Here is a 13,103-nt window from a genome sequence, read left to right as displayed (position 1 = left end):
GTTCACAGAGAAATGGAGAGAAAAGTGAACGAAGAGTTAGTGGTTAACTCTGACCTTGCTATGGGGTACCATTAGTCGTGCACCGCTACGGCTCCTGAGAGCTTTGGCGGTCTTCCAAAGCGCGTGTACTAGATAGGGTCCTGAATTTTTCCTAATCTGCTGCCATGACCAGTCCAGGGTGGGATTAGGACTTTCCTAGGTCCCCAAACACTGGAAAGATGACAGTATCCCTCTCTCTTTATGCAATTAAAAACAGAAATTCACTTAAGAAATTAAAAGTTAAATTAGGGTGAATGAAAGGCCTTCCTTCTAGACTTCCTGAAATAAAAGTGCAGAATAAATTCATCAAAGCTGAACTTTTTTCCTGCATTTTCTTTCCTTTCCAATATGTTAAAAAGTCTGTTCCACCATCCAGAACTCGCAGGCTCTAAAGCCGGAACCACGCGGCTCCCCTAAGTGGCCAGCCCTAACCCACCAGCAATCTCCTTCGCCCCACCCATCTGGCACTTAGCCCCGCCTACTTCACGTGTCGCCGTGACGTCAGCACGCCGTCGCAGAAGCCGGGCATCAAATGAGCGCAGGTGGCTGCGGTCCTTCGTCGGGCTCTCGAATGCGCAGGCGCTGTCGTTCCGGGAGCTCTGAAGACCTGGCGGAGCCCGGCGCGGATGGAGGCCTCAGGGCGGCGGGGGCGGAGCGCGCCGCGAGCGGGGGGCATGTCCGCGGCGGGCGCCGTCTAGAGGAAGGCCGAGCAGCCACCACCACGCTTTCAGTCGCGGCGAGACGCAAGCGAGCCAGGCTGAGGGCCGCGGCGGCGATGCAGCGACGGCGGCGCCCACCGCCGCCGGCCTCTCAGCTGCCGGAGGGCTGCGGGGGAGGCGGCGGCGGCCGCGGGGGAGGCGGCGGGAGCGAGGAGGTGGAAGTGCAGTTCTCCGCCGGGCGTTTGGGCTCCGCCGCGGCAGTTTCGGCGCCGGCGGCCGCGCGCAGTACGGAGGAAGAGGAGGAGAGGCTCGAGCGCGAGCACTTCTGGAAGATCATAAATGCCTTCCGCTACTACGGGTAAGGAGCCCGTGGCGGACCCCGGCTCAGCCCGTCGGGGCGCCAGCCGCTTGCGGCGGACCCGCCGGACGCCACGCCTCCGGGGCGTCGGAGCCGGGCGGCCTGAGCTGACCTCCGGGCCCCCGAGTCATCTCGCACCACCTTAGCCCCTCCCGGCCCAGCACACCCGCGTGTCTGCCGCGCCGTCTGCTGCTCAGCCTCTTGTCTTCTGACCTCAGGATCAGATTATCCCTCTTGCCTTCCATCCCTCGTTAAAGGTTTGGCTTTGAGGCCCGTGGGGATGACCGGAAAAGTGCTGTAAGAATTTCAGATAGAAGATGTTGATGGTAAAATCGTCCAGTGCTGGGCATGATTTGTTTGTGTTGTCGATGTCCTCCAAACTGAACAGACGGAGAGCCCAAGTTCACCTACACGTGGGATGCTGTAGGACATTTTTTCCCAAACTGTTGCCAGTTCTTGTTGAGGGCAGCATTAAGATCCCCCGGCCCTCCCCGCCCCAGCACCCCCTCCCCCGCGCCCCGGCGCTGTGAGCGCACAGGCACTTTTGTGGTCCCCTACCCCCACCCCCTATTTGGCGCGGGGAACGCACAGGCACTTTTGTGGTGAGCCAGTGAATGATGCCACTCGGTGTCTTTAACTGGTGGGTGAAATTAAGGTCGCAGATAGTCCGGATGTTCTAAAATTTGCAAATTTTTAGGGAGGGAAATGAGAAAACACTGTAGGAGCCGCCTTTATGATCTTCTCTGCAAATATGTATCGATTTCTCACTGGATTGGGCATCGTGGTAGGATTTTTAAACTTCCTAACTTGCACTTTCTTATAAATAAATCTAAAAGTAGCTTAGTCACAAACTTGTAATTACAAGATCTGAAAGGGACTTAAAACAACTGGGTTTTCAGGTAAAGAAAGCACTTTTATTCGTATGACGGATGAGTCCACCGACCACTGTGTTCTGAGTCTGCATTTGGAATCAGATAGATGTGACCTCCTACTCAAGTAAAACTGTTCCCTTAGATGGGCTCCTACTGTGCTTTATGCAAATTTTTTAATATTGCTTGACTGACCTCCTCAAGGGCAGGGACTGATCCTTATTTATTTTTATGTCACCAGTGCCTGGCGTTTTGTTGGAACTCTATTTTTAACGGGACGAGTAGTAGCAAAGAAGTACATTTGTCATTCCCAGATAGTCTGTCAAGTTTGTAACTGATGGTTAGTTTGTTACTATTCTGAATTTCAAAACTTGTTTAATAAAAGCTTTTTTAGACTCTGGTTACATTTGTGACATGAATTTTTGAGGTTGAAAGATCTTGATGAAATAATTTACTAATTAAACCCAGGCATATGAACCATGGACCACATTACTTACGGAGCTCTGAAGGGAATTTGTAGTATGGGGATTTTATTAGTGTCAACAGAGGGAGAAAGGCAGACAACCAGAGAATTGAATTTGTTGTAAGTATTATGTCTGGAAGAACCACACAGGGAGAGGAAGAAGCTGACATTAGGTAGCTCAAAGTGGTAGGTACAGAAAAGTCTGGTATATTTTAATGTTGAAAAATCTAGAAAGAATATTGGGAAATGTCCTGGGACTGTAGTAGACACAGCTGATATGTGTGTTTGTATATTAGGCGTAGTATGTATTAGGACTACTTTAGAATTGATATTTGTGATTAAGTATCAGCTGGGCCTTTTTGTGGGGGAGGGCAAGGGATTTTGATCTGAAACTAGGACCCAAGTGTGGTAATACCGAAAAGGACAGTGTGTGTGTGTTCAGGTGTTTGTGATACTGTTTCCTACACTCTTCTCCCTCTTCTGTAGCAGTTCAGTGTGAGATCGAGGAAAATTTCATTTTTTACAGCAATCCTTTTTATTTGTATGTACTCAAAGAAAAAAATGGAAATCCCTTATACTAAAAATAGTATACAGTTAAACATATATTTAGAATTATGGAAAGGATTGTGTTGCAGAAAACACTGAATTATTACTTTCCAACATTTTATAATCTTACAGACCTATACTGCCCAATATAATAGCCACTAATCACATCTGGCTGAATTTAAGCTTAAATTAATTAAAATGTAGTAAGATTTACAGTTCGTCTTTTCAGTCTAGGTAGCCGTATTTCAGGTGCTCAGTAGCCACATGTGGCTATTGGCTGCTGTCTTGGACAGTGCAGATGTAAGCCTTTCCATCACTGTAGTAAGTTCTTAGGGACAGTCCTATTCTAGACTGTTAGCAGGTACATCCAGATATTGGAGAACTGGGTTTTACTGCTCACTGTCTTTTCGTCAGGATATAGGAGATTTAAATAAAGGTCGTGAGGCAAGAAATGTCTTCTGATTAATATTTTCTCTTTCCAGTGTACTTTCTCTTTCCAGTGTACTTTCTACAGATTTTGCTTAGATGACATAGTCTCACTAAGGTAAAATGATTATAGCATTGTACTGAATAGCAAAAAATGTTAGCCTTAAGTTACCACTTTTGTTATAAATGGAGATACCGACTGATATAGGATATGCTACATTTGAAATAGCAAAGGTCTGGTCAGAAATGTCCTACTTTTAGAAATAGCAGTTAGGTGGGATCTTAAACACTGAGATGCAGAGCTCATGGGGGAGGAAATGGTAGCCCACTCCAGTGTCCTTGCCTGGAGAATCCCAGGGACGGCGGAGCCTGGTGGGCTGCCGTCTATGGGGTCGCACAGAGTCGGCCGAGACTGATGCGACCTAGCAGCAGCAGCAGCAGCAGGGCTCATTTTTACAGGTGAGGGCATAGGCATGTGAAGAAGTAAGCGACTTGCACAGCATTGTCCAACCAAATTGTGGTAGAGTCTGGCCTGAAATCTAAAAGCATTAACTAAAAATTTACCCTGTATTAGTAAGCAGTGATGCTAGTAAGACAGTTTCAACTTTGGGTATTTAATAAATATTTAAAATGGGTTGAGACACTCTGCTGAATAGCTTTGTTTCCCTGTTTGAAATTCTAGAACAGTTCAACAGGAGCGGAGGAATGGGTCTGTGACTCTTGGCCAGATCTATCATTGGACCCACTCTTACAAAAGGTGACTGAGTCAGAGTTGGGGTCACTGCCTTGTAGAGGGAGCTTGAGGTAGGGATACACTTGAGGAAATATAGCCACTGACCCTACTTTCTCCTCTGAGGTACCCAAGAATGTGGCCTCTTAATGCTGACTCAGTTCAGAACCAAGGAGAGTCTGAAGGTTGTAAAACATTTCTTTAAAACAGGGTTGGCTCTTTTCTTAAAGAGCCAGGCAATGAATATTTTAAACTCTGAGAGCTAGGTGGTCTTTGTTAAAGCTGTAGGCCTGTGTGCTTGTGTGAAAGCAACCGCAGGTAGGATGTGAAGGAATGAGCATAGCTGTGTTCCAGTAGAACTCTTTACAAAAGCAGGCAAGTAGCCAGGAGGTCATAACTTGTCTGCCGCTGTCTTAAGCACATCGGTGATGTAAGCATTTACAGAAGAGCCAGTTAAATTAGCCCCGGTTAAAAAATCCCACAGACAGAGGAGCCTGGCAGGCTACAGTCTATGGGGGTCACAAAAAGTCAGGCACGACTGAGTGACTTAACATGCTTGCATGCACGAAAGGGTTCTGGTCATCTTGGTCGTGTGAGCTGTGAGTAGAGGCATTTTAGGATGACTCGTTAGTTTCTGACTTGGTGGATGTATATGGTGTACCATTGATCAACAGCAGCCATTTAGGAAGAAGTACACATTTCTTTGGTGGGACATGTGCTAAGTTCAGGTTGGGAATGCTGAGTTTTGAGGTGTGCTCAGAGGGAGATTGTAGGGCATCCAGGGCCAAGGAATTCAAGGAAGGAGTTACTATGAGACTCTTTAACATGTTGACAGTAAATTATAAATGGTTGCAGCTCTGCTGTTTGCTGACTTTAAGTAGTTCCTTGGTGTCACACTCTACTGATAGCATTGTCAATTGATACAGTTTTTCTGAAAATCAGTTTGTATCAAGAACTTTACATACTCTTACCTTTTCTGATGTGGTAATTCTTTTGGGAATTTGTGGTAATTTTTTTCCCTCTAGAATATAGATAGATTTTGAATACAAAAAGTACATTGTGTAGTCAGGTAAAAGTATCTAGATGCCCAATATTTGGGAAGTAGCTAAGTAAATTTTCGTTGTGTAAGATGGGATGATGAGCAGTCCTTTTAGTCGTTTTTGTCTTATAGTCGTTTGAGAACTTTTTTCTGCCCTGGGAAAATTATTTTGATAAGGATGAAGAATTTCAAGTGTTTCTAAAACTTTAATATCCATATGAGTCATTTGATGATCTTGTTAAAAGGCAGATTACATTTCAGTAGGTCTTGCATGGGACGGTGATTCTCCACTTCCAACCACTTCCAAGTAACATGCTGCATTTTTGACTAGAAAGGTATTAGATTACTTTGTCTTAAACAACAGCAATAAAGCAGAAATATGCCAAAGAGTTAGAAGTGCTTACCTCTAGAAGAGGAATTATTAGGAACTTACCCCCCACTGAGTACTTTTACTGCTCTGTATTTTTCATATTTTCACTATGTATACATTAATTTTATAAATTAGATATACCTCCTATATTTGAGCTCTAATGTTTTAGGCACTGGGCTAAGTGTGTAGTATGCATTATTTTGTTATCATTTCGGTGAAGTGTGTTAGGTAGGCAGAGGGATATACTGGTATTTGCCTCATGGAGTTTTATAGTGACTTGGTTTAGTGCCTGACACTTACTAAATCTCAATAAGTCATAGCTTCTATCATTATCATCATTGTTATATATTCCTTGTTCATGTGTATGAGGCAGTTTAGGCACAGAGAAAGGAAGTAACTTGCCAAGAGTCACATAGCGAATAGGTAGCATAACCTGGATTTCAGTCCAGATCTGTTGGACTCCAGAGGTCACTATTAGACTGTCTCCAGGGGTTATTAAAAAAAAAAAGAAAAAGCAGCAACAATTGGTGCAACCACTGCCAACTCCAGTTTACATTATCCCTAACCACCCTCAGAATACCACCACACACAGTCTTCTAAAAATGTGACTAGGTTTTTGCATAAGTTTTGTCAAGGGTTTCTTCAGAATCTCCTTAGATGGGACTGTTCAGAAATTAGACACTGATTTGACATAAGAAGATAAAAATGAGAGAATTATTTGGATGATTAGAGGGATTCACACAACCAAATGAAAAAGAATATTTTTCATTTCCATTTAGTACTGAGTAAATGCCATGAACGTTTAAAAGAAACACATCATGCATTTATGTATTTGTTTATTTGTATATGTAAAATGTAAAGAATGATGTAGTGAACATCTATCACCCAGTTTAAAAAAAGAACAATATCTTATCATTTTCCCCTCAAAGGACGTTTTTCTGAATTTTCATTTCCTTGCTTTGCTTGTAGTTTTTCTACGTATGTTCAGTCCCTACAATATATTGCTTATTTTTATATAAGATGAAATTTGTACATTATGTATTTTTCTGCAACTTGCTTTTTTCCAACAAATATTTTGTTCCTGAGTTTTATCCATTTTATTGTGTGTAGCTGTATTTATTGATTGTATTCCGTTGTACAACTATATTGTATTTTCTTTGTTCAGTCTATTGGAGATGGACTTTCTGGGTTGTTTCCAGATTTTTTTCTTGTTATTTCTTGCAGTGCTGTGATGAGACATTCATGTGTCATGTGCCCATTTGCAAGAGTTTCTTGATTTTGTGTCTAAGGTGTGTATGATTGTTAGGTCATAGGGAGTGTGCATATTTTTACTAGGTAATGCTAAATTTTCTGAAGTGGTTGTACTAATTTATGCACCCACCATCAATCAGAATATAAATATTCTAAATCTTCCAAATTTTTACCAATATTTCATATAGTCGTTTAAATTTTGCCCATCTGTCTGACTGATGTAAAATGATATTTCATTGTGAGTGTAATATTTAACTTAGAAATGATGTTCTTTTTAGGTTTTATAAATTGGTTGTCTTCAGAGTGACCTTTAGAGTTATCTGGAAACTGTTGTGAATGTTGTTGTATAAAAAGCTATAGAATTTCAGTTTTTCATTTGTTTACTACTTTTGTGGCATGTAAGATCATTTATAGTATTTTTAAAAAGTTCAACTTGGTTGACTCAATAATTTTAAAACACAGTTTATGTGTATTCTGATTTTAGAGCAGCATTCTGCTACTTGATGGATAAATCTAAAGCATTCAGCTGTTTTGCTGAAAACCTTTTTTGGAAATTGAAATCATAAAAATAAACTTATTGTGCATTAATCCTCTTTATGTTTGCTTTTTTTCCTCCCTTCTAATTGATGCAGATGTTTTAAACTATTGGTCTTTTGTTTAGTTGCTTACAGAGTTTGTAATACGATGTCAACATAGAAAACTTCATAAGTCAATATCCTTTAAAAAACTGAAAGGTTGTAAATGGCTGGACAGTATACATTTTAGGGAAATAATCTGTACAGGAAGACAACCTTAAAATATTTTAAGATTGGCCTCTGGTGAGAATTCTTTTGCCAATTAAAAAAACACCTTTTATGTTTTAGCACCAGTATGCATGAGCGAGTGCACCGAACAGAAAGACAGTTTCGATCACTCCCAGCTAATCAACAGAAACTACTTCCTCAGTTTCTTCTTCACTTGGACAAGATCCGGAAATGTGTTGATCATAATCAAGAAATACTACTGACCATTGTGAATGATTGCATACATATGTTTGAAAATAAAGAATATGGAGAAGATGTATGTGAAATTTTGTTCTCTTTGTTTTTATTTTAGGATTTAATCTCTATATTTTGAGATCTTTCTGGATTTCGTTTCTGTAATTTTGCACAGCTCATTTGCTCTACTGGGAGAATATTTTCACTTATTATGTTCAGTCCCTTTTATTAGGCTTGATAGCACAGTATAACAGAAACTGGATTTGTTGGCAGATTTTTTTTTCCCCCCTCAACATACTAAGATAATTGTTGGCATTTTGATACACTTTTCACGTAGTGTTCTGACTATTACAGCATGTGGAGTTAGTGACTTACATTTTTTATAAACAATTTTACTAGCTATGTAAAATTAATTCACCTTGATATTTTCAGAATCATATCTATTGATATTCATCTTTTACTTTAAAAAAATTAATTTTTACTTATAACTCTCAAGGGACTGGCAGAAATAGGAGCTCAAGTCCTTCTTGTATCCACAGGGCAGATCCAGTTGGGCCACTTGAGCCTGTCCATGCTGTCCCATGAGTGACCTGAAGGAACTTTCTTCCCTCTCTTACAGTTTGGTCTCCATGGCAGTCCAGTTCCGATCCTCTCCTGAGTACAGGTTGCTTAGTTAGATGGTGGCTTCATGATTAATGGGCCATAATTTATTGAGGGTAGAAGTGAGACCACCAAACTCTTTTCATTTAGGATCTCAAGCTGCACTTGAACTCAGGTTGAGGTGAGAGGCTAGTGATTTACCCTCTAAACCATCTATAAGGGATCGTTATAGCGTGATTATTTAACTGTAACCATATGCAAGAGTGATTACTTTCTGAAAAACTAATTGATTTCTGTTTTTTAAACAGGGGAATGGAAAGATTATGCCAGCATCTACGTTTGACATGGATAAGTTAAAATCCACATTGAAACAGTTTGTGAGAGACTGGAGTGAAACTGGGAAAGCAGAAAGGGATGCCTGCTACCAACCAATCATTAAAGAAATTTTAAAAAATTTCCCAAAAGAGAAATGGTAAATAGTATCTTGCTTTTAACCAATTTCTTGAAGCTATGTAAGCACTGAGTTTCTCTGAGAGAAATTTCACAGCCTTGATTCATTTTCACAGTTGTTGTGTGCCTGTATTTTTTCATGTGTTGGTGTGTGCTGTTAATATGAGAAGTTCTTGGGTGCTTCATCTGTGTGAGATTGCAGTTAATGTTTTGAATAATTATTGTTTTAGCACTGTGGGACATTATCTAGAAATTAAATAATGGTTAGATGGAATGTTTGTTATCAATGATGTCTATCCTTTTATAATTTATGGCAGAGTGAAAAGCTCTAAACTATTTTAATTTTTCTCTTTATGGCATATGTGTATGCAAATGAGCGATCTATAGCTCAGAGAAGAGATTCTTAACTTTTTTATGCCATGAAAACTTTGAACAGTCTGAAGCCCATATTTTCTTTTTCAGTAAAACATTTCTAAATGAGTAAAGTGACATACATAGGATTGCAAAGAAACCAGTTATTTTGAAATATGGTTATCAAAATGCTAAAGCAAGCTTGTGATATAACCTGCTTTTTTATCATGTATCACATTTAAGTCTTAAAAGGAGATTTTAATAGATTTTGAAAATACCTGAATACTAATATGTTATTTTGAGAATCTCAATAGCTAATATGAAGTGAAAATATATATAATTTCTGTTGGTGATAAAGTCACGGGTACTTCTAAAGCTACTGTTGTTTGTTGGCTGCATTCACAGTTGATAGAAACATCAGTTAAAGGCTAATGAAATTAAAATATAATTTTTTCTTCACCTGCTTGTACGTATAGTGAATTCTTTCCATAGACCTCTTTGGTCCATGGATCCCAGGTTAGGAACCTGACTCAGAGGTTATCTGTTTAAAGAGAACCAATGGATGGAGTTCAGTCTAGGATCTTTGAGGAAAGAAAGCCTCCTTTTCCTCATCTTCCCCTCTTTGTTGATTGACATCTTTAAGTTTAGATGTATCTGTTTCAGAAATTTTAATACATATGCGTATGTCCCTTCTCTTTTTTGCAAACATTTTATTTTGAAATAAGTTCAAAGTTACCCAAGAAGTTGTATGAATTGTATAGAGAGCTCCCGTGTATTTTTCACCTAAATTCACCAATTCTTAGCATTTTACATTTGCTTTTTTGTTTCCTTTTCCTACTTCCCTTCATTCTTCCCTCTTTTATGTGTTTATCCACGGCAGTACATATACACAATTATTTAAACTATTTGAGACGTCAGTTTGTATTATATCCTGTTTTTTACTGCTTATTATTTGAGCTTTTTCTTAAGAACAATGATATTCTCTTACATAAACCCAGTGCAGTTACCAGATTGAGGAAATTTAAATTTGAATACTGTCTTCTTATCTATGGTCTATATTTAAACTTCACAAATTATCCTGATAATGTCCTCTGTAATACTTATTTTTCTGTTCAGTCTAGGATCCAGTCAAGGATGTTAGGTTTAATTCTGATGTCTTAGTCTTTAATCTGGAAGAGTTCCTTGGTCTTGTTTTTTTTTAACTTTCATGACATTGACATTTTTGAAGAATATGTGGAAGTAATTTTTTAGAATATTCTTCAGTTTGACATTGTCTTAGGCTTCTTCATGGTTAGGTCTAGATTGTGTGTCCTCTCTCAAAATAATACAGAGTTGATGTTGTATCCTTTTCAGGATATTACCTTCAGAGATATGCAATGTCTGTTAGTCGCTCATTGATTTTAATCAAGATGTTATTTGGTTCTTCCCACTATTTAGTTACTGTTTCTCTTCTTGCAACTAATAAGCAGTTGTTGAGGAGATACTTTGAGACCATGCAGTTAGTATCCTGCTCCTTTGCAAATCCTCTCCCTCCTAAAATTGTCATCCATTGAATCTTGCATGAGCTAACCTTGTTACGATGTTTGTGGAATGGTGATTTTCTAACTCTACAGTTACCAGCATCCTGTTAATATTCTTATCTGTCTATTACAGGGGTGACTCATGGTTCCTATTTATTCAGTAGGTTATAATCCACTACCATTGTTTTTTAAATTTTCTTCTTTAAATTTCCTCAGGTTTGGCCAATAGGATTCCAGTTGGTTGGTGCCTATGTCCTTTTGGCATGGCATGCTTCAATTAGTTTTTGGAGCACTTCCTTACTTTCTGGAATAATAAAGACATTTCAGTTCAATCTTGTATCTTCCCTGCTTAAGTCCTGGAGTGGGTATTTTCCCAAGGACCTGGTCCCTTTTAATGTAGAATGTAGTGTAGAGACCAAGATCTGGCAGTAGGCATGTCATTGTCCCTAAGATGTCATTGCTTATGGATCAGATAGAAATTAAACACACACCCCAAACACAAGAGATCATGAGTTCATATTGGTACTTTCAATTCTAATCCAACCCTGTTGGATTCCTCCTGTAGCTTCCCCCATTCTCTCTGTCTCTCAGTCTCTTCCACAGTGAAAAACCTGACTTCTGACATCAGTATATTTGCTTACTCACTCAGTCCTACAATACTTGGGCTTCCCTGGTAGCTCAGATGGTAAAGAATCTGCCTGTAATATGGGAGACCTGGGTTCGATCCCTGGGTTGGGAAGAAGATCCCTTGGAGAAGGGACTGACTACCCACTCCAGTATTATTGCCTGGAGAAGTCCATGGACAGAGGAACCTGGCAAGCTACAGTCTGTGGGGTCGCAAAGAGTCGAACACTACTGAGCAACTAACACTTTCTTTTTGTACAATACACACAAAAGTTTCAGAATTGTTACCTCCATATTATAGGAAAAACAAAACTACCAAAAGGAGTTCAGGATTTGCCAGGAAGTATTCTCCCCTCTAAGGGTTTTTAATAGAAATATTCTTCACTGTTTACTCAAATTAGCTCCCTTTCAGCCTTCTCACCCTAGGTGTGGTTATATTTTTTTATGTGAAATTTAGTATATTTAGGTTTATTTTTGTTTGCTTTTAGTTTTAGGGTTGTGTGTCCCTGCCTCCTCCCCCATTCCTATTGGTTTTTTAATATTTTGATTTGTGGACTATCATCTTGACAAAACTATATAAAAAAAGTGATATTCAGAAAAAATGTCATTCATTCCTCTGTCTTTTCTTTACCCCACTCTACCGCATAGGAAATCAGTATTATTGATTTTTCATTTATCCTTCTTCTTTGTGTTTTCAGTCTTTTATGAAGGTACGTAGGTATTTTTTCCCCCTCTCTAGGTATCCCGTTTTGTCATACACAAACCGCAGCATAATATATATTTTATTTTGCACTTTAATTTTTTTTCACTTAATGATACATCCTAAATTAGCTGTATATCAGTTCATGGAGATCTTAGTCGATCCTTTTTTTTTTTTTTTTAACAGTTTCAGACTACTTCGATCTCCTATACTTGGTTATTTAAGTAAAGAAGTTGGCAGTATCTTGCAATTATAATGCTACAGTTAATAACATTGTGCATGTTTATTTTTGGATTGCTGGAGGTGTATCTCTAGTGTAAATTCTTAGATGTGAGATTGCTGCATCTGAAAGGTAGATGTATATTGGTGCAACAAAATACCATAAATTTAATTGCTTAAAACAGCACACATTTATACTATATAGTTTCTGTGTGGGTAGGGATCTGGGCATGGTGTCACTCTGTGTAGGATCTTAAAAGGCTATAAACAAGATATCTGCTGGACTTTGTTCTCATCCAGAGACTTGACTGTAGAAACACAGACTTGCAAGCTCATGCAGATTGTTGGCAGAATTTGTTTCATGGTGGTTATAGGCCCGGGCTTCTTGCTGACTGAGGGCTAGAAGCTTATCTCAGCTCCTGAAGGTCCCTCACACTCCCTTGGGGGCCTTCACAATTGCTACTTGGACTTCCTCAAGCTAGCAAGAAAGTCTCTAGAGTAAGCAGGCTCTGTTACATTATAAGACTTCATTGAGTGTTTTATAATGTAACACAATCACAGGAGTGACATGTATTGGCCTTGCTCAGTTGGTAAAGAATCTGCCTGCAGTGCAGGAGACCTGGGTTCGATTCCTGGTTTGGGAAGATTCCCCTAGAGAAGGAAATGGCAACCCACTCCAGTATTCTTGCCTGGAGAATTCCATGGACAGGAACCTGGCAGGCCACCGTCCCCAGGGTCGCAAAGAGTCAAGACAGGACTGAGCAACAACACTTTCACTTTTTTCATATGTAAGTATTTATTTCTGGACTCTCTGTTCTATTCCATTGGTCTATATGTCCTTATGCCAGTACCATACTTATTTTAATTTCTATAACTTTGCAAGTTTTGAAGTCAGGAAGTATGATTTGTACA

At 39.6% G+C, this 13,103-nt stretch overlaps 1 protein-coding gene across 2 annotated transcripts in view; it reads left to right on the top strand.

Annotated features, from left to right (window-relative positions):
• The first annotated feature begins 597 nt into the window (after positions 1–597).
• The window catches only part of CARNMT1 (carnosine N-methyltransferase 1), a 41,481-nt gene continuing 28,975 nt past the window's right edge, over positions 598–13,103 (top strand). Inside the window, exons 1-4 of one of the 2 annotated variants that reach the window (XM_043890835.1) lie at positions 929–1,056; positions 6,724–6,788; positions 7,614–7,809; positions 8,636–8,799. In XM_043890835.1, the coding sequence (XP_043746770.1) occupies positions 6,742–6,788; positions 7,614–7,809; positions 8,636–8,799 (407 nt within the window). In that variant the 5' untranslated portion in view covers positions 929–1,056; positions 6,724–6,741. Of the gene's footprint in view, positions 1,057–6,723; positions 6,789–7,613; positions 7,810–8,635; positions 8,800–13,103 lie in introns of both variants that reach the window. The other variant, XM_043890834.1, reaches the window with a different exon arrangement.

The sequence above is a fragment of the Cervus elaphus genome, chromosome 29, assembly GCF_910594005.1.
Source record: "Cervus elaphus chromosome 29, mCerEla1.1, whole genome shotgun sequence".
NCBI classification, from domain to species: domain Eukaryota; kingdom Metazoa; phylum Chordata; class Mammalia; order Artiodactyla; family Cervidae; genus Cervus; species Cervus elaphus.
The sequence above is the reverse complement of the archived record's forward strand: the minus strand, read 5'-3'. Positions and strand labels throughout refer to the sequence as shown.